The following is a 25,574-nucleotide window of genomic DNA, read 5'->3' on the forward strand; positions in this document are numbered from 1 at the left end:
ATTGACTGATAATTACTAACACCGGATGAATGATTAGATTTTGGAACCAAGACTATCAATTGTTCCATTGTTTGAATAGTTACCCATGTAAAAAAAATCCTACACTGCATTTATGACTTCAACACCCACTGTGTTCTAGATAAAGGTGTAAAACTTGGCAATGTATCCATCCAAACCTGGATTTTGTCCCTCTCATGCTAAAGATCACAATCCGTATCTCCTTGGCGCTGACTGCCCAAACTAATGTTGCCCCTTGCATACTAGACAATCTGCGGCATGGCAACCCCTTGCTGTGTAGAGGTAAAATATGCTCATTTCTACCCAATAGCTCCCAAAAATGTCCTACAAGTTTTGCCGCAATCTCCTCTAGGTTGGTAGTCTGCTCCTCGGACTGTTTAGTGATGGTGGCAATAGTATTCGTAGGGTAGTCTGCTCCTCGAACTATTTAGTGATGGCGACAATAGTATTTCGCTTGTTATTAAACTTCACTAAATTATAAAAGAACTGGGTGCATCTGTCATTGTTGTTGAGATAATTATTTTTCGCCCTTTGTTGATAAAAACTCTTCTTCACCTCCGTAAGCATGGTGGCACACCATCTTAGTAATCCATAATCCACCGGGACCCCCCCCCCCCTTTCGCCCCCTCCTCCCGACAACATGGTGTGTTGTGCTACCTCCAAAGCTTGTTTGTCCCTCATTGCCCGTTCCTACTGATTGTGCTAAGAAAACTATGGTAGAAGAACCCAAAATCTGACGTCCGTCATCAGTACAATCCTATTGCAAGTTTAATGTCGTAGAGGAGGTCTGTGCCACATTTGGCATTGTTGGATCATCATACACTGTTAGGGCATCATGCCCTAGTAGAGTGGCCCCATGTGTAGATTGTTGCGATACAACAACTAAAATCGCCTCCTCTTGTTGAGTCTGTTTCCTCCACCACACTAGGATTCACTGTGCCAGTCCCATGCAAGGCAAGCTGCACATCTTGTATAGGTACTAAGTCAATCAACATTGGATTCTCAATTACCACCAAGGTCATGTCCTTTTCACTCACAGCCGCTACTGTGTTGGTTGCACCATTTATATTAGCTGACCTACTCGATACTCTTTTCCTCAATTGTTGTCTTGATCAGAACCATCGCCAAACTGATTGGGAACATTTGAGCCTCTCTCCTATGCATACAGCCTCAGGGGCAATTTGTTTCCTACATTCCCCTTGCTTGTGACCAATCCGATTGCAACTTTCACAAAATTTTAGTATAACTTCATAGGTGACCTTTAATTCAACTTGTGCTCTAACAAGTAAAGAAATTGGCACCTCAAGTACCATTTCCGCTTGGACATCGATCTCTACAAGAAGTGGAATATATGTGAGCTGCTCCCAAGTCCACGTAAGCTTGTCTGTATACAAGCACTTGCCAATTTCTGAACCGATCAAATTAAGCACCCTTAGAGTCCAACAATCTGGAGGAAGACTATGGATTTGAATCTAAGCTGGAATATAATGACCATCTTCATCAAAGAGGAAATAACTTAGCATTTGTTTCAAAAATAGTGGAATACCAAAAATAAAGTATGGCTCTCCAAGCATAATACAATCCCTATCCTCTATTTTGCTAAATTTGTAAATGACCTATTCACTCTTATGCATGAAGAAGCTACTAGGAACACCCCAACGATTTGAAATGAGCACCACTCCTCCATGTCCTGGATGCCTCCCATGAAACATTCAACCAAGCAATAATCCATCGAATGCTCCATGGTATAAATATCATTAGTCTCAATTTGAATCCATTTCCCCGATCGGTCGAATTGGTATAGAAGGGCGACCTTGCTTTCTGATTATCTTTAAATAGTTAGCCCAAGATTTGCCACGATCCGCTTGTGTGGTCTATCTGCTACCATGAGCATCCGTACTCGCGACCCCACTCGGTGTCAAGATCGTATCCTCAACCCGTCCAACAAGTTCTACACTCTCTATTCTAATTGTGTCAGCAACCTCAGCAATCGTTTCATTGGCTCTTAAGTTGGGTACAACCACCTCAACAACCTTTAGCATCTCAATATCCTTGTTGGCATCCACATCAGTAGGGCTAGCAGCAGACTTGCTAGTTAGCGATGGATGATCAGTACCAAGCTCATTTGGCAATTCAGATTTTCCAAAAGATGCACCTAATGTTGTGATTGCCCAAAAGGCACACATCTTTCCCATTTTACCCCTTTGACAAAATTGATTTTTTTTTTCATCTCTTTCCTCTCTCATTTGCATGCAACTCACCTCCCTTCTCTTTCCTCTTAAATTACATTAAATATTTCTCTCTCTTATGCATACATGTGGCAAAAAAGGCGATTCGCTCGCCCCCAGCGCCCCCGCCAACCCGTCCCTAGGCCAACACGGAGGAGGTAAATCACGGGTGGCTACTAGCCATTAGTGCAAATGGCCAAGACATGGGGGAGGTTATGCTCGGTCACGCCGAGTTTCGACCCCAAGACCTCATATGGCAACACCCCATGCCTTAACCATCACACTGCCCCGAGGGGGCATTCTCTCTTATGCATACATGAAGCAACTATTGTGATACTGATTTTTAAAAATCAGCACCACAATTTAATCACACTGACACAAAAAATACCACTACCTTGGTGATGTTTTTTTTTTTTAAATAGCACCAAGAAAAAACACTACCACCTTAGTGTCAATTTTTAAAAAACAACACCAACCAACTTAATGTTGATTTTTAGAAATCCACCTCTTCCATTACATGTCAAAATTTAAGAAATTAAAGCTCCCTAGATCCATCAATGAGTTTCAGTCAAAACCTATTAATGAGTCTAGAGAACTCCAATTGAATCCATTCTAAATTTTATGGTTTCACATGACTCATGGGAGTCCAAATGTACTCTCATTTACTATGTTTAGACCTTCCTAGTATTGTTCCAAACAATTTGAATATTTTTTGGTATATAATGGGAAGATCAACAACAACATAATGCAAATCTTCAAAAACTAGCACTAGACTTCTAATAAGAACCCAAGGTCACATTGTTGCTAGTTTAGGAACACCAATACCAACATGGTGCTGATTTAGGAAGACCAATATCAATGTGATGTTGATTTTGGAAGATCAACACTTGGTCCACGCCACCTGGCATGTGGTCATAGCTTCTTATGGGAGTTTCAAAACCATGGTCGGAGGTCATATATGCATTCTAGACATTCACCTCTTCCATTTTATATTAAAATTTTAAAAATCCAAGTCTCCCTAGTCCATCAATGAGTTTCAGTCAAAACCCATTATGGACTTAGAGGACTTCGATTAAACTAATTCTTTTTTAGTGTTCTGGAGTCCAAATATATCATTCTTTATTAATTTTTAAAAAATCAACACCACGACTTAACACATCAAAAAATTAGTACCATGATAATTCAAATTACCGGTGTAATTAACCCGTGGTGCACCATAATGTTTATTAATTAAGGAGAGAGAAGAAAAGTAAATTTAATTTAATTTAATTTAATTTAGTTTAATTTAAATTTTAAATTAAAACTAGTGTTTTGGAGTTGATTTTTAAAAAACATCACTACCATGGTGTTTTTTTTTTTTTTTTTTTTTTTGTGTTGGCGTCACATAGAGGTTGTTGCATGAATGCATAGGATAAAAAAATATTTAATATAATTTAAAAGAAAATTAAAGAGAAGGGTGGAGAGTTACATGCAGGAGAGAAGAAAGAGATAAAAAAAAAATCAATTTTGTCAGAGGATTAATACAGGAAAGACATGTACCCTTTGTGTAATTACGACATTAGGTGCTCCTTTTGGTCAATCTCAAATATTGGGTAAACCTTTTGGGAAATTATCATTTAATACGAATACATTTTATATTTATTTTTCAAAAACTAATACAATATTGAAACACAATGGAATGCCATAAACTGTGGGCAAAAAATTAGTAAACAACGTCCGTCATTTACAAAATCTTTTGAGCATTCCATTTCCAATTAAAATCAAATGAGCATCCTATTTAATACAAACGGCCAAAAATACTCCTGTATTATGTGATTACTTGGTTAGCTAGAAGCCCACTACTAGCTTTTGTATAGAAGCTAGTTGCTAGTTTCTATAGGATGTAGAAATTACATGCTAATTTTTATAGTGCATAGAAATTTCATGTTAGCTTTTACATGGTAAATTATAATTAGAAAATATTTATTTAAAATGTAATGAGTATCATGAAGTCCTCATTGATTGTTTTACTAGTTGAAATGCTATTTTAATTAAGTAATCATTTAGAAAAGCAAAATTAAAATAATATGAAGTCATTATTATAGAAGCTAGCAACTAGCTTTTATTCGTTGTATAAGCTAGCAATTAGCTTCTATACATAGTGTAGAAGCTATATGCTATAGATTTTACATGGTAAAAAAAAAATTATTTGCAATACAATGAGTGTCATGAAAACCATTAAAATGTTGTTTTAATCTAATTAAATTAAAGTCATTCTTATAAAAACTAATAATTAGTTTCTACACGGTGTATTAAGGGAAAATTTGCATACAGTCTCTAATTAGAAACACAACATAGCATGTAGTCTCCATTGATAAAAATCATTATTTTCATTCCCCAGACAAATATAATGGACACTAATTTACCTAATTACCCCTGATATTTTTAGGTATAAAAAGTCCAAAAATAAGTATAATTCTTCTTAAATTTAGCACATTAAACTATAATCTAGTATATTTTCTATCAAATTGAGCATGACTCTTTTTACACCTCAATTGGATGAAAAATATACTAGATTTTTTTAAATAGTGTTCAATTGGATGGAAAATATAATAGGTTTTCTTTAAAAAAATGTTAAATTTAGGAGGAATTATATTAAGTAGGAAAAAAACCGTGTTCGGTTTGATAGAAAATATATTCGATTCTAGTTTAAAGTGCTGAATTTAATGGGAATTATACTTATTTTTTAAATTTTTTATACTTAAACAATATGAGAGACAATTTTGATAGAAAATATACGCGATTTTAGTTTAAAATACTGAATTTAAGAGTAATTATACTCATTTTTAGATTTTTACTACCTTAAAAATCTGATGGGTAATGAGAAAGTCGTGCTCAATTTGATAGAAAATATGCTCGATTCTAGTTTAAAGTGCTGAATTTAACGGAAATTATATCCATTTTGGACTTTTGTACCTAAAAAAAATATGAGGGGTAATTTTAATAGAAAATATACTCGATTCTAATTTAAAGTGTTGGATTTAAGAGGAATTATACTTATTTTTAGACTTTTTGTAGCTAAAGAATATGAGAAAGTTGAAGCAAATAAAACTTTACATGCAGAGAGTGGAAACAAAATTTTTTTAATATGGAGATTACATGCAAAGTTAACATTCTGATTAGAAATTTTTTTCTAATTTATCGTTGTATTAATTTTTACATAACCGGGTGATCAGATAATGGAAGGATATTTTATATAATTTAAATCAAATGAAAGGGTCATTTAACTTTAATTGGAAATGAGACATATGAAAATGTTAATGATGGGTGCTTTTGATTTTTGCCGTAAATTTTATGAAATACTAAATAAACCTATTTTATTTAACTAAATGTATAAGTTTTGATAGAAAATAATATATATATATATATATATATATATATATATATATATATATATATATATATATATATATATATATATATATATATAATGTATAAGTTTTGATAGAAAATAATATATATATATATATATATATATATATATATATATATATATATATATATATATATATATATAATTTTATAATATTCTTATTGTTATAATGTATATGCCATTTGGGATCCAAAATATTTTGGAAATACGCTTTCGCCGATTTCTGGCTGTATACGGACGCAGCGTCATAAACGTATGAATAATTCTTGCTTTCTGCAGCACGTTTACGAAGAGCAGAGTAGGAGCCGATCTCGTCCGTGCATTGGCCAGATCAGCTAATCGGACAGAGGAGGTGAGGTTTCGTAAGAGGGCGATGAATGCTGGCGCGTGGGGCGGCGTGTGGGGTTGTCGTGTAGTTGCTTGGAATGGAATCTGAAGGCAGCGGCTAAGTAATACACACCGTTTGATGAATTCATTACCCGCGATTTGAATATCTTAAAAGAGACGACGTAGATCGAGGAATGGCAGGAGTATGACACGAACGGCATATAACCATTCAATTGCTTTGGGGTTGGAGACTTTGAAGCTACGATGCCGGCCTCTACGTGGAATCGCCCACGGCCTTAAATTGTCAGTTTTGATGTATTTTAATAATCCTGATTTGGCAGCTGTTCCTTTCTGTGTCGACATTTGGCTTACTGCAACTGGATTTTCCACATGCGAGGGGAGGATTTGACCCTGCTAAATTGATAAGGATTCCATAAGTAATGGGAAAATAAAAGTCAAATAAAATTAAAACATTTCTACAAAGAATATTTTATTTAGTTCACTAATTAATCTTTTCGTGGTGTCTAACTCTCCTAGCTAACCATCTCTTCTGATATGATTTTTTTTTTTTTTTTGTTTAGGTTAGGAAGAATCAAAGACGGTTGGCGTATTGCTTTCGAGTGTCGTAGTCAAAAGGGACGTGCAATATGCTACAAAGCACATAGATCAATCATGCATTATGATACACACACCAACAACAATAGGAACACTTGATCAGAGACACCAAAACCTGTTCATTATTTGTTCCTTTCTGTATTTTTTTATGTCTACGAACCCCAAAATATCGATCACAAGAGAAAATGACAGATCAATGGGAGCAGATAAGCCACCGAACGAGCCGAAGATATCGAAGTAGCATCGCTAAAGGGAACGAAGGCGTCGGGGGTGGGTGGTCCGAAGGCCGTCGGCGTCAAGGTTGGGCTCGGGCTTGTGGGTGTTCCAGTTCCATTGCTTGTGTTCGTCCCGCCGCTGCTCTCCAGTTCCAAAAAAAAAAAGGGACTCCATTAAAACTAATCTCAATACATTTTATCAAGAACACACTTGCAGAATCTACAAAACAAATTCACCTGCCGCTGAAGATACAATTGCCAAAACCTGAGAAATCCAATCAATTGGACAAGGATTAAGAAGATTCCGCTGAGTTACAGAAGTTAGGAAAGAGTGTGAGTATTTAATTACTAGGATTGTTGGGGGTGAGGGTGGCTGTGTTGCTGAAGTTGCAGGTGCCACCGGTCGCCCTTGATTTTTGGTAGTAGTCATTGTAAGCGTAAGAGGCGATGGCCGTCAAATTGTTGGCGACATAGCAAGCTTGACCGGGTTGTATGGGGCTGCAATTCGCGCCGCCAGGTCCGCAGGCCCAGTTCAAGCCACTGGTAAGTGCAGTTGTATCAGCCCCAGCCCTCGCCACGCAGTATTGGGCATTTATCGCCGTCTCTGAATCACTAAGCAGTATGTAAACTCCTCGTCTTGTGATGTGAATAAATCAACAAAGATTGGGGAAGAAAAAGATCTAATAGCACTGTAGTAATGGCAGAGAAATCCTACCGAAAAGATCAGAGAGAATGAAAACAAGTGCCCATATCTGACTCAGCCATCTTTTGTGCGACATCTCGATGATTTCTGAGCTGATTATAGTATTGAATTGCTAGAACAGAATCACAAGAAACTGAGTTCAGAGATATCGTCTAATTGCATGAGCCAAATTGAAGCCGAATGAGGAACTTCTGGGGCGAAGCAAATCTATCATGAAGGATCGTATGATTTATCAGACAACTGTTGGAGATTTTGGATCGTTGTATACACTAAAGCTAAGAAAAAATTGGTACCTGAATTAAGCAACAGAAAGGATTCCTTGGAACAATTCAGGTGTCTTGGGGGGAGCAGAGCAAAGCAAGATTTTCAGAAAGTATCGCAGAGCATTAGCCACGGCCAGAAGATCGCGAGGAGGATCCTTGTTCTACTCTTCTTTCTGGGAGTTCGATTCTTGTGGACAGAAAGAAAGAGAAGTAAATCATGTTAAGCTATTTCTTTTTCAGCTACTGGACAGTAACATCACTACAATTATACTTCTACTGTCTCATGTAGATAAATACCAGAAGCACAAAAGGAAAACTCAGCAAGTTCTGAATGCAGCAACGCAGAAAGAAAGAAACAGAAATAAATAAGCATAAAACATTAGTATTTTGTTGATTTACAAGTCTCAGGAAAAAACAATAGTTATAATTCAAAGGCTAGAAGCATTTGGCGAATGCTATCTCATCAGCAAATAGATAAAAGGAGAAAAAATGAACAGCAAGCTTCTTTAATGGATGTAACGTTCTAATGAAAATGATGGCTAACCTAATCCCAGCATAACAAGTCAATCACGGAACTTGCTAGAAGCCAACTATTTTTCACCAGCCATGTTAATATTTCTAAACCAAACCTATTGCTATGTGTTAATAAAGGCAAATAGCGTGTTTATAAAGCTGGCAATGCGATTGCATCCTGTCAATCTGTTAACATAGAAAAGATAAATCATAAATAACTATTAATTCTTAAAACAATGATTAAAATATGAAAAAGATATTTATCTTAGTTATACTGAAACTCTATATCTCAAGTTGACAATACTTCATATGTTATTCGATAGACCATCCTGAAAGGACAAATAGTGTTGCTATAAAGTACCTTGGGTTGAAGGTAAGATTAGCATGTCGTCTTTTTTTTAATGTATCGTTGAATGATTGAGTACTTGAAATGGCTTGGGCGTGCAACTTCATGCCCTCGTTTTATCTAAAATGAACTTTGGAATTCATGTCCAAGGTGGGGACTCTAAGTAATCTGTCAAATTAAATCTTAAATAATTCTACTGGAAAACAAAATGTTTGACAATAAGAACTCGTTCTTCTTTTCTCCTATTTCGGTCCCTCACAAGGGGTAGAGAGGCATAGAGAGGCGGAAGAAACAAAGCAGCAGGAATCTTTGAAAGGTTAGGCATCAATGTAGTCAATTTCAACCATAAAAGTGAATGAAAGGGAAGGGTGGAAAAAAGGGAGAAGGGAAAAATATTCCCTTGTATTTCGCATCAAAGCGTAATATGTGGAAGGCATCGAGTATAATGAAGATTTAAGGGCATTCGGAATATGCATGGATAAAATCTCATAAATAAGCATGGGCTTTACACTGTCAAGCCCATCGGCCCATCCAGTAACATTATTAGGGCCTTGATTTTGACCAATATTAAAATTTTGGAAAGAAGAAAATGAGGTTTTAATTTGGGCTTAACAAATTTTTGCAATAATTTCAGATCTCCATGAAATTAAGGACGATTTCCGCCAAGCTGGTGAATTGGTCCCTTTTGCAAAACAAAAAATGCAGGGTCCCCAAGTCTCTGTTGTGTGTTAATGCATGAATAGCAGGCAAAATAACGCTCCGTGGTGAATCAAAATGATATTCCACGAAACATACAGAAACTCTACATCCCTACGTGTACGGTGTACCGTATAAATAGAGCATGCGCACGGGACCATGACAACTGTGTATTGCCTTGTTCCCCTAATTCAATTCGGAGTTGACTTGCATGGCAAGAACATCCTTTGTCTTTGCTAAAAGCCCATAACGTTGTTGTAGGAGTACTCCTCGTATTAATTAGCCGGAGGGAACTGTTATTTCACTCTTTTCGAATGACGTTTTTATAGATATTTTTTTAATCTCAGAGTTTCATTCTATACAAAAGTGAATTTTTAATCCAAATTTATATATAGTTAGCTAGCTATGTTTGCAATAACCACTGTATACTTAAAAGAAGACTCAACGGTACCACTGACCATTTTTCTCCCTGTCGATTCAGATCCTCAAACAATGGATGCCCTTTCGGTAATTTAGCAAATCGCATGTAGTTCAAAAGATAAATTATAGTTTGGTATTCATATGCATTTAATTTTTTACTCTGTTTTACCCTTCTTGACAGAGTTGCCACCAGATTGACAGAGTTGGCAACCATCGTCCCAAGTTTCCACATGCAAGATTAGATGCTCCACTGCTTGGGGTGGTACGAGTTCCACCACGCCATGTGCTCTTCTCACCTTTGGGGCATTCTCACCCAGATCCATCGGCCCATCACTAGTGTCGTCACTCACTGACAAAAGAGCTTCCGTTTCCACTGTCAGAGGACAACGAGTCCCTCACCTTTCACCTTATGCCCATCTTGGGCGAACACAGGCATAGGGGCCGGCACCGATACCAAAAAGAAACCATGTGGCGAAGGAAAAAATATCTAAACTGATCCACACATCGCATCACATGCTGTCTGACTCCCCTACTGAGATACTCCACTATAGATATTATTACAGCCGTGGTCGATTGGAAGATTCCTTCAATCTTAGTCTCCAACGAGACAAGTGCCAATTGATGTGAGAAAAGAACATAAAAAAACAAGAGCAGGCGACAGAATTGCTTGGATAGGGTGGATTTCAATTATTGTCCGACTTGCTTAATTTGTACATGGAATGGAAATTAATGGAGTATTACGTACACCTCTTAATTTTCCACTGAGACGGATCGATAGATTAATCGATCACTACGTTTCGAGTCCTGACGTCGTCGTAGAAGCAGCAGCTCCTCTGCACCTCCGCCGGCGGGATGAAGCAGTCGGCGGAGAGGCCCGGCACGTCGAAGAGGACGTCGTCGATGGTCCACCGCTCCTCCATTCGCGTCAGCACGCGCTGGTCCTTGACCCCGACGCCGAAGCGGAGGAGGTTGACTGTGGACCGGCCGGAGTGGGCGACGACGAGGTCGTCGACGCGGCGGTAGTCGTCGATGCTCGACGAGATGGTGGTCTCCCAGTAGATGGCCTCGGCGCCCGGCGACTGGATCCGCGTCAGCTGCGAGTCCTCCAGCCTCACCAGCAGGCCGCTGCGCTGGCTGAACAACCCCACCATCCGATGCTTGATGATGTCCGCCGTGCTGTCGCTCCAGCTCGACAGGATCGAATTCTCCACCATCAGCTCCAGCACGAAGCACTCTTCGTCGCCGATGTGCTTCTCGCCGACGTGCTGCGCCGGCGAGAAGACGGCCGCGATCGTTTCAGGGTCTAACCCCTGTACCACTTCAATTCAATTCAATTTAGTTGTTAAAGTGAGTAAAAACTCAAAAAGCTACAAGTCTCCGATGCGAATACTAGTGATCATCAAATGCTATGCGTGACATAATTAAAGGACGGTTCACGTGCTATTACAACAACTTTTTAATCAAAAGCCATTCCATAAATCAATGAAAGCCTGGGCCAGACATTCTCCCGGAAGGCCGTCAGAATCAAAGTCGACATCGATATCGAGAGACAGAGGAAGAGGCACGCGGAGGCTGATTCAGCGGCGGAAGATGAAATGGTAATTAATTATGCACGACAATATGAGAATTCGACACGGGAAAGCGATTAACTTTATAAAATTGTTGTTTAATCGTGCCAACTTGCCTGCAATGCACGTCGGAGGGGTCGAGCACCGCCTCGGGCGGCGTGGGCGCCGAGCCAAGGGGTGCGGCGCCAGGCGACCTTGCCATCGCTTCCGGCGGAGATCTGGTGGCCGGAGACGGCGAGCTCGACGAGCCACATGTCGGGGACCATCTGCCAGACCACGAAGCAGCCCTTGCGGTGGTGGCCCTTGGAGGCGGCGCCGGGAGTGCCGAGGCCGTGCTCGTGGACCATCTCCATCCACACACGCCCGGAGGCGTACATGCTCTTTGCCGTCCTGCCCCGCTTCGCGCACCCCGTCGTCGCCCGGAACTGCTGGATTATGTATTGCGCCGACGATGCCACCGCCTGAAAGAAATCGCCGAAATGGCGAGGTTAAACGCACGGAGTAAATGCGGCAAACTAAATCTTCAGACAGACGCGATCAATCTACATGGCGGGGGAGGTGGTTCTTGGGGGAGACGGAGAGCGGGGAGAGAGGGCATCCGAGGACGCTGAGGAGGATCTTGAGGTCGTTCTTTTTGTTGGAGACCAAGGGAAGGTGGGTCTTCAGCCAGTTGTGGAAGGAATGCTGGATTCTTCGGGCCGCGCTCCGGGAATCCTGCTCCTCGCCGATGGGCTCCTCAGAGAGAGGAGCGAGGCGTGCCATTACTCCTCTGCTTCCTCCCCCTGCTGCTCTCTTCTCTGTTTCCTTTTTCTTCTTCTTTCCACGAGACGAATCGAAGGGAAAGGCGACAACCAAAACGGTAGTTAAAATAGGAATGCAACCTTCTAAATCGGATCTCGGATTCTGCGCCGCATACTATTCCTCCAGTCTCTCCGCTGGGAAATCCCGTTATATATATGGAATTGAAACAAGGAAACAGAGGAGTCTGGATGGAGGAAGGAGGTGGTTGGTGGGGGGAGTGAAGGAAATGAATAAAGAGGGGGAGGAGCTTTTAAGGCAGGCAATGGCAGTAGAGAGAGGCAGAGAGAGAGAGGAGGGTGGCAGTGGTGGCGTTGGGCGAAACGTCCAAATCTCTCTTTGGAACGTGGCGTTAGGAGTAACTACGTACCTTGAGCATGCTTCGGCCAGCAACTCTTTGTGAAGTTTGGTGAAATTAATTGAGGGGGGACGTCATTTCGCCTTGGGGCTGCTTCCCTTCATAGGGAAGGCAGCCACGCAAATAAGAGAAAAGCTCAGAGTCCGTTGAGAGATCCTGTGTGTCGATACTCATGAATAGGATCCATCACTGTACCAGTAGTAAGTAATGTCGTTGCTCTTTTCACTCTTCTTGCTTTTTTTTTCCTTAAAAAAGAAATGTGGGGGGGGAAGGAAAATATTTGTTTAATTAATGGTCTTAAATATTTAAATAGTGTTAATCTGTGGGTTTAAAGCGCAGATTAATTTACATATCAGAATTTTGAGCTAATTTATGAAGTTTTTAAGGTATAAATTCATGCCAAATAATTTTTTTTACCTTAACAATAGGACTTTATACTATTTTAGTTGAGAGGGAAAACAATTATTGAGAGAAGATATCCGATTCTCTGATTTACTTTTTATAGATCAGGAAATGATTTATAATGGAATTGTGGTGAGATCATGATCGTGATTCAATCGTAATTAGCTAAAATCTTCCTTGGATTCATCTTTCCATCTAAATTATAGTTTGGGTTGGGATGGACAGTCAGAGATCGCTTGGAGGCCGCCCCCGCTCGGCGCTCCGGCCACTTGCCCATCGCCGACGGTTTCTGAGCGCCCATCCCGACCGAAACTATAACCTGAATGGAATGTGAACCAAGAATAAATTACAAATAATTACAGGTGGGATCCTCTGGTCCAGTCTGATCTAGTTCACTTTTGGACCAGGGGCGGTGATAGGTCCCTATTTGTTTAACAGATGAGGGTCATTAAATCTACTTATTACTGTTTTGGACTAGGATCCTAATCCATTAAATGTGAGCCAGAGAATCTCTGCTCAAATAATTATAGCTAAATCGTATCATGTCACAATTCTATTGTAAACCCATCTTTGATAAAAAAAAAAAACAAAGTGGAGATCTTAAATATATGAATATTTATTTTTAAGGCAAAAATTAATTTATAAATTAATTTATGGCTTAAGTTTTTATTTTTTAATCCGGGTATTCAAATTTTGCTCGTTTATTCTGGGAGATGGACAACCCTCTTTTGGTTTGCCCATCGGGTATATTCAAAAAAATACAACAATAATAAGTGAATGATCCATCCTCCTTCATCCAATAATAAGTGAATGATCGATCCTCCTTCATCCAATCCCTGTAAAAACCTTCTGCACTAAGGTCACCCACCTTCTGATTGTAGGACTGAAAATGAGTCAAGTCGAATCGAGCTTTAGGATGTTCAAATTTATTTGATAAGGTAACCGAGCCGAGTTTAAAATGAACCAAACTTTTGAGATGAGTGTTCAAGCTTGACTTGATTTATTTTCTATATGAGCTTGAGATTGTTTGAAACTTGACTTGAACTTGATTCGTTTAAATATTATCGAGCTCTCAATTCAAGCTTGACTTGAGCTTGGTTGTTTAGATGTTATCAAACTCTCAATTCAAACATTTTTGAAACTTTTAATTGTTTGATTAGTTATTAAGCTTGATAATTTAAACTGATTTATTTTATTATTTATTTAACATATTGAAAAAAAAATTATTAATAAATATTATTCATAAACATTATTCACGAACGTTAACGAGCTGAACATGTATACGTTTAAGCTTGTTTATTTAGTTTAAAGAATTGTCCAAGCATGTTTGTTTAATTAATTTTATGTATATTGAACAAACATAAATAAACTCTTACCAAATTGAACACCAAACTTGTTCACGAACACTAAATGCATTTACATCCCTATCTGATTGACACTGTTACACACTGCTGTGCTGGGTTGTGCATATTGAACTTCTTCCTTAACCTCTTTTCTAGTTCGTACGAAAACCTTGGAAAGTTGTACTTTTATCTTGAAGTAAAATAGAAAAAAAGGAATCATTGAAACCATAAATAAATTGATTTTGCCATTAAAATAGATTTGGAAATGCAAAAACAAATTGTAAAAGGTCAGAAAAACATACAAAGAACCAGAGAGCCGATGCAAAAACGAAAGGTACAATGTTGAGGTTAGATGGATACTCTTGCAAGAGAATGATGCTCACTTTTAAGGAGAGATTAAACAATTTGAAAATGACAAGAAGAACATGGCGTTAGACAGCGAGCTCCACCTGCAAGGCAGGGACTTTACCGTCATACTTATAATTACCATTAATCACCCATATCGTCACCTGAGATAAGTCCACTGGGAGAAATATGTGCGTAGTAAACTCTATACTGCATGTCATCTATCCTTTTGATAGTTCCATGGATGTATATTTATGAGGCTCCAGCAGCTCAGCTAGTTTCCCTCTGTTAATGCAGCACACAGCTCCAAGATTTAGGCCATCGCAGTAACTTAAGCTTAATGTTCAAACACTCATCCTGTGCAACAAAGCATGTTCCTTCTCCCACGATTTCTCCTGGGCGAAATATTAAAACAGACACAGGTAGGAGTACGAAGAGCTTTGTTGCAGATTTCTCCATTTCAAGATATCAAATAATTAGTAAGCAGCTGATAGTCATACAACCTAAATCAATGGGTTTATATCACCTTTCATTTGTTTCATCGAGATCTCAAGCTTGAAGCACCTGACAGTGAACAATATGACCCTTCACTCCATTCCGACCTGCAATAGAGGACCATAAACTTGCTACCAAATTTTTAAGTTGGCCTTTGCCAGCAAGGGCTTCCCACACACGAGCACTGTTTGTCTCTATGATATTTACTGGTTCTGTCACATCCACAAGACTTATGCTCATGTTGTTCCTAATAATACCCAGCTTCCCGTTAAGAGAAACAAATGAGGCAGCCTCAAAGGCCTGAGCATTTCCTAGATGATTTTTGCTGTCCATGAACTTATCCCATGAGTCTGTTGCTGGTTCATAGACTCTAAGCATGCACCCATCCCTGCAATCTGATGCATAAATTCTTCCATTCAATGAAATACTGGGATTTCTCCAACCTGTGACTATCGCACCACTAACAGTGGACCATGTGTTGGCAGTAGGTGCGTAAACTTCACTCATGACCTGCCGGTGGGAATCCAGTCCTTTCAGAAACCATTTACCCTCATAAACAACACCGATAAAGGGGATCATTCCAGTGTTCATTTCAGTGATAGATGCCCATCTGTTTCTGTTAGGATCATAAACCTCAGCTTTGATCCTGTCCGAACCAGAAGTCAACAGACGCTGGGCACGTGACGCTCCAAGGCTCGCTGATGTAGGTCTCCAACTAGTGTCGAGATGCTCCGGCTATCCTGCACAGAAGTCGACGACCGACGCTCGTCGGGTAAATCACGATGAACAGGTGGCTCAGAGTCTCGCAGTACATACCTCCGTCGATGAACAGGGTTCTTTATCGCAGCAAGGTGCAGAAGTGTCCGTCCTATCCAGGGTCGCCGAAAGCCACCGTCTTTCCTAGACGCCGGCCGTCGAAAGTTCGACCCATATCGCCAGCATGCCCTCGATGGGACCCCGTCACAGATGTGAAACCTCCGTTGTCAGAGAAAGAAATCCGCCCTTTCCTTTGCTCCAACTTGTAGTCGAGCGAAGATACCAAACATCCGACATCGATGCTTTGCGGAGACTAACAAGCGGCGCTTTATGGTGCGATCGGTCAGGTCAGGTCCATGACCTTTTCGGCGCCGGAACCCGATTGCCGGCCGCCGGCCATCGCCGTCGTCGTCGGCCCACACTCGGGTGGGCGATTTCACCGCGACTTTGCAGGCATCACTTGCCTTCCGTCGGGCGAGTCCGATCGAGTTTAGCGGCCCCATGCATCCGCCGGCGGTATCCGACGAATCACGAGCCGCCGATGCGTTCGCCACCGACATCAATATCGATCGACCTTCACAACGCTCGAGTGATGCACGGAGGCGGTTGCATGACATTGATCGGCACCGAATAACGGCCAGATGGCGCATTGACCTCGCGACCGATCCGACGGCCGATCGCCCTCACCCTATAACTTCGCTTCCCTCTCGCCGCTCGCCGACGCCTCTCCTCGATTCATCTCCCCTCTTTTAGATCTCTCCTCCTTCCTTTCCGAGATCTAATCCGATTTCTTCCCCTAGCTCGAGTCTTTGAAATTCCATTCCTTCGTCGAACTTCCTTTTGATTTCTTAGCCGATCATGGCAGCTTCTCGTCCATCCTTTTATAGCGCACGCCATAAAAGGATGGACGGGAACCGCAGACCGCGGTAAATTGGTCGCGAAGACATGTAAACCACCGCTGGTGGTGGCCGAGCGGCAGACCAGCTAGGCGAACTCGATATCCTCGGGATTTCAAATTGTCACCAAAATATCAAAATCCCGTTGTTCAAAACGAGATCGATGGTAGTATACCAAGGATTGTTCTTCTGGATGAGAAGAACCGCCATGATCGGGGTAAGAAATCAAAAAGGAAGTTCCAAAGACGAAGGAATGGAATTTCAAAGACTCGAGCTAGGGGAAGAAATACGGATTAGATACCGGAAAGGAAGGAGGAGAGATCTAAAACCTTACTGAGGGGAGATGAATCGAGGAAAGGCGCCGGAGAGCGTCAGAAGGCAGCAACAAGATCGCCGGAGCTCCACAGCGCAGAGAGCAACAGTAGAGGTAACGGAGGCGTGTGAAGGCGAGAAGGAAACGAAGAATTTATAGGGTGAGGGCCGGTCGGCCTCCACCGTCGGATCCAGGTCACGGGAATCAATGCATACATCTAGCCGTTTATTTCGAATTGCTTCGGTCACATCAAAATATCATGCAACCGCCTCCGTACTCTGATGGCATTGCTCCACGTGGCAGTCAATCATTCGGAGCAATTAATGAAGGTATGATCGACATTGATGTCGAAGATTGGCGCAGAACGCAAGGAGATCCGGCGAAAGCCATCATTGATTCATTCAAGGATACCTCTGCCGCTGACCGGGCGGAGAAGATTAGCATGGAAGAGCTGCTCGGCTACACAATCGGACTACGCGCCTCCTTCGACTAGACTTGAAGGGAAGGCAAGTGATCCGAGTAAGAGCGGGCCCCTCTTTCAAAGTCAACGCCAAGTGGAAGTCACCGAACCGCCCACCCAGGAGAGTGTGTCCGACGACGGACAGATGGCCGGTCCGACCGATCGCCACCCGATGGAATCGAGTACCAAGGGTCCGCCGGCTTGCACTTATAGTTGGTAGGCACCCTGTCAAATCGGGGGCGCCGCTAAAAAGGTCATGGACCGAGACCGACTCACATCATAAAGCACCCCTGCTTGTTAGTCTCCACAAAGCACAAGTAAACCATCGCGATGTCCGGCCGATGTTTAGGTATCTTCCGCCCGGACTACAAGTTTGGAGCAAAGGAAAGGGCCAGAGGATTTCTTTCTCTCGACAACCTTTCACGTGTGTGTCATGCTCCAAATCTTGTGACAGGGATTCACCGTCCCATCGAGGGCATGCTTGATCAGAGCGATATGGGTCGTAAACTTTGACAGACCTAGAAAGGACAGTAAGCTCGACACCGATACCTAGGATAGGACAGGGACACTTATGCACCTGGCACGCTGCTCAAACCTTTCACAGCCTATATAAAGAACCTCATCGACAAGCTGCATGTACTGAGACTTCGAGCCACCTTGTTCATCGTGATTTACCCGACTTGAGCGCCTGAGGGTCGTCACTGAATCCTTCCTCCGACTTCCGCGTGATAGCCGGAGCATCTCGACACTAGTTGGAGACCTACATCAGCGAGCCTTGGAGCGTCACGTGCCCAGCGTCTGCTGACTTCTGGTTCGGACAGGATCAGATAGCAAGTCGTCCTCCAGCAAAATCAGCAAAAGAAGGCGCGTGATAGATAAATCAGTAGGTGTTTTGTATTAGTTGTTAGATTGGTTGAATAAGTGAGCCAAACTGATTGAATGACACTTTAGCAACCAACAATGGAGGCAGCAGCCCTTCGACCAGTCAATCACATAATAGAGTGTCCTCTCTCTTTAGTCACTACTCTATCGCTTTATTGTTTGTATTATTATTATCAATTGTGATAGTGAAAATTTTATTTATCTCTCAGTCGCTCGAGCACGTTTCTAAAATTTTACTAATATCATTTCCTTTGTGAGAGATAATCTTAGTAAAAATTATTATTCGTTTATGCAACTTCCAATTATTGTCCTAAAACTGAGCTATGATTACCATGTAGTTGATATTCTGAATCGAGGTCCTATAGTAATATTTATTCTTTGATCACAAATGACACTCTTTATCTTAGTCACCTATACTGTATATAAATCTCATACAAAAGATGTAATTTTCTTTTTCTTGAAAATCTTGAATGGAGGTTGAGTTTTCTTCATCATCTCTACAAACTTTGTCCCTTCCACTATCCTAAACATCATCTCATCTTTAACAACAAATGTGACAACCTTATTTTCAAGCTTTTTTGGGCTAAAGATGTGGAGTGTCAAAGCATTACTCATGGATCACTGTGTTAAGATTGATTACGAAGAATCTGACTTCACCGCATTATGAGAATTCTTTTTACAATTCTTCACATGTCTATCAATGTCATTATTCTCATGTGTTCTGGTATGGGCAGGAACTTCAGTTTTGTAATAATTGCAGATAGCTACAACGTCAATGGCCTCATTTTTGTCATTTCTCCTTATAATTTTCTTGACGTGTGAGCATACATCCGTTACTTTTTTCCTTTTGCCTCCAATATTTAGTACTTCTTCATGAATGATTGGTGTTTTAGATGGACATAATGTTTAAGGTTGAGTGGTGGAAGGAGAGCTACCACTTCGGCTGATGCATCCATGTGCACCTAATTAATAATAAATGAAAAATATCAGAGGAGAGGACCCAATTGGAGTTGGAGGATGGTGGGAGATGGAGGATGGCGGGGGTTCAATCGGAGTGGTTACTAGGCTATTATCGACGACGAATTCTCTGCTTCACACCAAGTTTGAATGGACAGCAACTGTTGAACAAGATGTGTTGAACCCTAGTTTTCTATATTTTTTTTAAAAAAAAGTCTAATTAAAAAATATTAATAATGTATTCGGGTCGGGAATCACTTGTGTTCCCTATCCTTTTCCCGATTTTGATTTGGTTAGGAAAAATCTTGACCACTCAGGTTGGGACAATTTCGAAGCGGGAACGAGTTGGAGTCGGGAAGGGTTGGGAATTTTTTTATTTTTGTCAGCCCTGGTTTAAGGTTTGTGGTTTAAGAGCAATAGTAAAAACTTAAATATACTCTTTTGTCTTGAAATTAATGTAATATGTATGGAGTCATACAACTATATGTTATGAATTGGATCATAAAAAATTTCACTTAGAGCTCTAACCATGAGAGATGTTTCTGTAGGATCGTTGTGCTTGAGAGAGGATGAATAGCGCTCATGACTTTTACGTTCGTTTAAAAATATTTGAGTAAAATGCGACGGAATAGAAATAGGCAAGAAAGAAAGAAAATATCACAGTCCCAAACACCTGGAGTTACTTAGTTCGGAGCCTGTGGTGACTCCTACTCCAAGGACAATACGTGAGAGTGCTTTCAATGGACAATCACTAATCAATCGGTAAAAGTACAAGTACAGTCTTAATTGATTACAAGTAATTTGAAAATTAAAGAATACCGACAACTTTGTAGGATGAGATCTTCAGTAGAATCATCGTCGAAGCTTTTAGGCGTCGCGGAAGTATTTTCTGAGTAGCGCGCAAAAGCAGAAGTCATTCGAAATGTTGTTTTCTTAGCCCCTGGTCAAATGCTGCTTATATAAGTTGTTCCAGCCGTTGGAACCCCTCCAGGCACCTGGGCCACGTGGCTCGACCAATCAACGTGCTCCACATCAACTTATGGATCATTTTCAAGTCCGAGTGACTGGATTGAGTCCGGGTGACTGGACTGAGTCTAGGCTCCCGGATCGCCAAGGTGCCCCAGGCCCGCCCAAGGAGGCTAGTCCGAGCGCCCGGACCAACTTTTTCCAGCCTCCTTATTTTCTGCAAAATAAAGTTAGTTCAGACAATAAACAATATATATAATATGAATTTGATTGACTCGGACTGTCCGGTTCTAACTTTGAATTTTGCTGAAACTTTAGGTCGAACCGACACCTATTGTTCCCTCTTCGAAGAACGCGCCCTCACCTACTTCTCTCAGGAGAGTTTACCTTTTGCCAGATCAGTCCTCCAGACCATCTCAACTTTTGCTCAGCGTCCGAGACTTCAGGTTTTCATGTTGAACATTCGCTCCACGACCCGTCCAGACTTCTAACTAGTCCGCGACTACCAGGATTTTCACCTAGAATCCCCAACTCTAGGATTTCGCCCAAAGTGCTTGACCCACCAAGACTTCGCCTTGCCTAACCGCAGTTAAGACTTTTCATAACCTAAGGTTACCACCCCTTAGGACCTAGGGTTACCTCCCCCTAGGGTTTTGCACTTGCCTAGAGTCCACTAGAACTTTTCTGCAAGCTTAATCACACTTGTTAGACAACAAGTAACTTTAACTTTGAACTCTTTGTCATAATCAAAACTTAGGTTTGATCGTCTGATACTCCTTGCACCACCAATCTTCCCCATTTTGATTATGACAACCTGGTTCAAAGTTAAGTAAAACATAACAATAATGTAAAGAACTTAAGTATGAGCATAAGTAAAATAGTTAAAAGAACTTAAAACAATTTTGACATATTTAAAAAAATCTCCCTTATGCTCCCCTTAATTAAGTTATATGTTTTAACTTAATTTTAACATTTCTCTCCCCTTTGACATACATCAAAAATATACTAAGCTTAGAGAGAAAATTAATTTGTAAAGATAGTAAAAAATATTCTAATCTCTTTCATAATTATAACACTAATCTCCCCCTTGAATAAACAAATTTAATTTTGAAAGGAATTTAAAAAACTTAGTTAAGTATTTACCCAAAAAAAAACTTTATAAAAACTTTAAGTATTTAATTAGCTTTAAAAGGATTTTATAAAACTTTTAACAACTTTTAAGCTTAAGCAGTTATCTTTACAAAGATTTTGATAAAAACCTTTAAATACCTAGCTAAATATTTTTGAAAGGATTTCAACCGAGTTTAGCTTAACTTTTAAAAATGATTTTCTTAAAATGTTTAACTAAATACTTAGCTTTTGAAAGATTTTCAAAAAAAATTAAATACTTAGTTTAAAAAAATTAAATATTTAACTTTTGAAAAATTTTAAATACTTAGCTTTTGAAAAATTTTAAATATTTAGCTTTTGAAAGATTTTCTTAAAAAGAAAAAATTTAACAAAATACTTAGCAGTTTTGAAAAAAAAAATAACTAAGCAGTTTCAAAAAAATTTCTTAAAAAGCATAGTTAAGTTCTTATAAACTTAGTTAAAAATGTATTTTTCCAGATAGAAATATTTAAACTTTCTTTTTCAAAAATACTTTGACCCTTTTTTTAAAGAAATAAAAAATTAAACTTTGAGAATAAAAAAATGCTTTAACTAAACAAATATTTAATTTTGAGGGTAATTAAAAGACTTTAACTTTGAGAAAATATTTAACCAAAAAATATTTAACTTAACTTAAGTCCTTTCATTCCTTCTTGATTAATGCAAAAAACAATAATTATTTTGAGAGTCCTAGAGTAGAAACAAAAAAAAAAGATAAAAGTAATTATCTATTTTTCTGATTTTCCATCTCATCCTTTTTAAATTATTAAATATGTTAAACTTATGATTTTATGTGAGATGGAATTACTCTTAATTTTGATGTTGATTTTAGGCTTGAGAATTTTTAATTTTGAATTTGAGATTGAAATTTAAAAACTATTTAAGTTTTAGCTTTTAAAAGATGTTTAAGTTTGAAAAATATTTAAGTTTGAACTTTAAGAATATTTAAGTTTGGATTTCAAAAATATTTAATTTTGAAAAATATTTAAGTTTGAAATTAAGTTCAAAAAATATTTAAGTTTGAATTAAAAAATAATTAATATTTTTTTGAAAATTTAATGAAAATAATTAAGATTTTGAATTTTGAAGATTAATTGAAAATAGTTAAGATTAGGTCAAGTTTAAATTATATTTGTGTTTAAGTTGATAGATTATTTGATTGAGTTTGATTTAGGTTCATGATTAATTGATTGAATTTGATTTAGATTAAACTAATTCTCAATTTTAAACCAAAATCTATCTCACCCTTTTTCTATATTATTAATCAGGAAACCTTATCTATTTTGTGAGACGGTTAATTTTATCTTTAATTTTAATTAATATATAAGGATTGATTTACATTTTAGTTAGACTAAGATTTAACAGTTAGTCAATTAAATATTTATTTAAATATTTAGCTTCCAGGCTATGACGAGAGACTAGACCTTTTTAGATATTGGATCATCAACCACTTCTAGACAAAGCCTTTTAAAGAAATTAAATATTTAATTTTCTTTCTGAAAATCCTAAGTCTAACTAGTCAAGTGTAAATCAAGTGTAAGTCCTTATCCACCCTAGTCTAGGCATGTATAATAAAAACAGTAAAGCAAACATCAAACAAGTCTATCTAATGATAAAAATGACTTTTCTATTGGCTCCCCCGGATCATAGCCTTGATAAGGTCTATCAAGGTAGTGGATTTGATCCTTGGGGATCCAATATTGACGAAGTCCAACTTGATTAATCAAGTTAAACTTGGGGACCCATGATTGGATTATTCTTCTATTGGTATGATTAACAAGAGATAAATATGATTTGAATTTGTGTTTAGCCTTATATCCAAGTCCTGATCGATTGTATATAGCTCTTTGTTTTCCAAAAATCAGATCAAGATTCTTGGAACCTAAGGTGAACTATTCTAATGTATCTTTTAGTTCCTTGACTTGACTTTTCGGACTGAAATTTTCTTCCTTAAGTTGTTAGACTTGAGTTGAAGTTCCAGTCTGAACAGATTTAGTTAAGGAGCTTAGATTAGTCACTTCCTTAAGGGTTGTTATCTCCTTTTAGAGTGACTTGACCCGGACGTTGGATTTGGCTAGCTTGCGCATGAGATAATTTACTAAATTATGTAGTTTGTCTATTTGAGAAGAACTTACAACGTAGTTAGGCCCTTTGGAAACGAATACGGATTCGTGGCTTCTCTCGGACTCAGTTTCTGACTCGCTCTCGATTTCAGATTCGTCGAGTTGTTCTCGGGCCGTAAGTGCAAGGAAGCTCCTCTATTCAACATCTTCATCAGAATCTTCTGAAGATCAGGATTCATCCCACGTTGCCTGCAGTACCTTCTTCTTTCGTTTCTTCTTTGTTTCCTTCTGGTTCGAACAGTTGGCTTTGATGTGTTCCTTTTTGTTGCAGTCGTAGCAGGTAACTCCCATCTTGGCCTTCGTATTCGATTGAGTCTCCTTCTTCTTCTTTAAGTGCTTTCCAAATTAGTTTGGCCAGTTCGGTGGTGATTTCGTCTTCTTCTGAGTCTGATTCATCTTCGGACTCGGGTTTGGTCCGACGCTTGGCTTTTGGTTCCCTTGTTATGTTTGCACCTGCGACCAAAGCAATACCTTTCTCGACCCGAGTAGTATTAGTTTGTTCGTGAAGCTCGAATTCAGAAAATAGTTTGTCTAGTTTAATTAAGGAAAGATCCTTAGAAATTTTGTAAGCATCTACCATGGATACCCACAAAGTATTCCTCGGAAAGGAGTTTAACGTGTACCTAATGATGTCACGGTTTTCCACCTTTTGACCGATTGCGTGGAGGTTGTTGAGCAGGTCTTGAATCCACGTGTGAAGTTGGCTTGCCAATTCATCTTCCTGTATTTTTATATTATATAGTTTATTTAGAATCAAATCAAGCTTACTTACCTTGGTGTCTGAGGTTCCCTCGTGCAATTCGATCAGCTTCTCCCATAGTTCTTTTGCACTTGAAAATGGGCCGACTTGGTTCAGCTCTTCTCTTGTCAGTCCGCATTATAGGGCTTGAGTTGCCTTGGCATTAGCCTCGATCTTTTTCATCAAGTGTGTGTCCCAGTTTTTGCATGACACAAGTGCTCTAGCAGCGTCGACTGGTAGGGAGAGGCTCGTTTGGATGATGATCTACATTTCTACCTCGGTCTTCAGATAATACTCCATTCAGTCTTTCTAGTAGCCAAAATCTTCACCGGAGAATAGTGATGGGCGACCAGTGTTGTAGCTTTCTTGGTATGTCATTTGAAGGAATCTTGCACACAAAAAATGAAAGAGCAAAGAGTACCAAGACTTGGTCTTGGATTAGTAGTGTGGTATGAAAAGAGATTGTACAACTCGAGTGGTGTTTGTACTGACTTTGAGATATGAAAAACTCGATTGTGAAAAAAAAATCTAATCAAAAGGGGTGATGATATTAATTTCAAGGAAAAATAAAATAATAAAAAATAATAAAATAAAATAAATTATAATGTCAAATTATACTTTTAAACAAAAAAGATATACAATTTTATTTTTCAAAAGGAACCCCTACTCGATTGATAGTTTCACCAATTCAGAGCGACCTCGCTCTAATACCAATTGTAGGATCATTGGGCTAAAAGGAGGTGAATAACGCTCATGGCTTTCATGTTCATTTAAAAACGTTCGAGTAAAACGTAGCGGAATAGAAATAGGCAATAAAGAAAGAAAACAACACAGTTGTAAACACTATGAGTTACTTGGTTTGGAACCTGTGGCAACTCCTACTCTAAGGCTCGCACGTGAAAGTGCTTTTGATGGGCAATCACTAATCAATCGGTAAAAGTACAAGTACAGTCTTAATTGATTACAAGTAATTTGAAAATTAAATAATACCGTCAACTTTGTAGGATGAGATCTTCAGTAGAATTGTTGTCGGGGCTTTTGGGTGTCGTGGAAGTGTTTTCTGAGCAACGCGCAAGAGCAGAAGTCATTTGAAATGTTGTTCTCTTAGCCCTTGATCGAATGTTGCTTGTATAAGTTGTTCCGGACACCTGGACCACATGGCTCGGCCAATTAACATGCTCCACATCAGCTTATGGATCATTTTTGGGGTATGGGCGCCTGGATCGAGTCCGGACTCCAGGATCGCCAAGGCACCCTAGGCTTGCACG

At 39.4% G+C, this 25,574-nt stretch overlaps 3 protein-coding genes across 4 annotated transcripts; all 3 read right to left on the minus strand.

The window, feature by feature from the left end:
* Nucleotides 1–6,633: 6,633 nt before the first annotated feature.
* Nucleotides 6,634–8,225, minus strand: LOC122030574 (glucan endo-1,3-beta-glucosidase 4-like). Of its 2 annotated transcripts, XM_042589779.1 has the most exons (6): nt 8,079–8,225; nt 7,812–7,968; nt 7,531–7,725; nt 7,165–7,419; nt 7,053–7,080; nt 6,634–6,954 (listed from the first exon to the last, which is right to left on the minus strand). In XM_042589779.1, the coding sequence occupies exons 3-6, from the start codon at nt 7,592–7,594 to the stop codon at nt 6,774–6,776; spliced, it is 528 nt and encodes a 175-aa protein (XP_042445713.1). In that variant the 5' UTR covers nt 7,595–7,725; nt 7,812–7,968; nt 8,079–8,225; the 3' UTR covers nt 6,634–6,773. The 2 variants fall into 2 exon arrangements, with proteins under 2 accessions (XP_042445713.1, XP_042445712.1); XM_042589778.1 differs by lacking the exon at nt 8,079–8,225 and having other exon boundaries at nt 7,812–8,031.
* Nucleotides 8,226–10,293: 2,068 nt separating this feature from the next.
* On the minus strand, nt 10,294–12,607 carry LOC122028709. Its single transcript, XM_042587565.1, has 3 exons — nt 11,871–12,607; nt 11,441–11,785; nt 10,294–11,066 (listed from the first exon to the last, which is right to left on the minus strand). The coding sequence occupies exons 1-3, from the start codon at nt 12,084–12,086 to the stop codon at nt 10,536–10,538; spliced, it is 1,092 nt and encodes a 363-aa protein (XP_042443499.1). The 5' UTR covers nt 12,087–12,607; the 3' UTR covers nt 10,294–10,535.
* A 2,512-nt stretch (nt 12,608–15,119) lies between these two features.
* On the minus strand, nt 15,120–16,381 carry LOC122028914 (F-box/kelch-repeat protein At1g55270-like). The gene is made up of 2 exons (XM_042587890.1): nt 16,140–16,381; nt 15,120–15,711 (listed from the first exon to the last, which is right to left on the minus strand). Exons 1-2 carry the CDS (start codon nt 16,379–16,381, stop codon nt 15,120–15,122), a joined length of 834 nt encoding a protein of 277 aa, XP_042443824.1.
* Nucleotides 16,382–25,574: the final 9,193 nt, after the last annotated feature.

Source organism: Zingiber officinale, chromosome 10B (genome assembly GCF_018446385.1).
Source record: "Zingiber officinale cultivar Zhangliang chromosome 10B, Zo_v1.1, whole genome shotgun sequence".
Taxonomy (NCBI): Eukaryota; Viridiplantae; Streptophyta; class Magnoliopsida; order Zingiberales; family Zingiberaceae; genus Zingiber; species Zingiber officinale.

Coding starts and splice junctions, on each gene's coding strand:
- LOC122028914 (XM_042587890.1), bottom strand. CDS start 16,381: ATGTCGGTGGCGAACGCATCGGCGGCTCGTGATTCGTCGGATACCGCC. Junction 15,712..16,139: donor CGCACCATAAAGCGCCGCTT/GTTAGTCTCCGC, acceptor TGGTTCGGACAG/GATCAAAGCTGAGGTTTATG.
- LOC122030574 (XM_042589779.1), bottom strand. CDS start 7,594: ATGTCGCACAAAAGATGGCTGAGTCAGATATGGGCACTTGTTTTCATT. Junction 7,420..7,530: donor CATTCTCTCTGATCTTTTCG/GTAGGATTTCTC, acceptor TTAGTGATTCAG/AGACGGCGATAAATGCCCAA. Junction 7,081..7,164: donor CCTCACCCCCAACAATCCTA/GTAATTAAATAC, acceptor TGGATTTCTCAG/GTTTTGGCAATTGTATCTTC.
- LOC122028709 (XM_042587565.1), bottom strand. CDS start 12,086: ATGGCACGCCTCGCTCCTCTCTCTGAGGAGCCCATCGGCGAGGAGCAG. Junction 11,786..11,870: donor AGAACCACCTCCCCCGCCAT/GTAGATTGATCG, acceptor GATTTCTTTCAG/GCGGTGGCATCGTCGGCGCA. Junction 11,067..11,440: donor CCCTCCGACGTGCATTGCAG/GCAAGTTGGCAC, acceptor GAAGTGGTACAG/GGGTTAGACCCTGAAACGAT.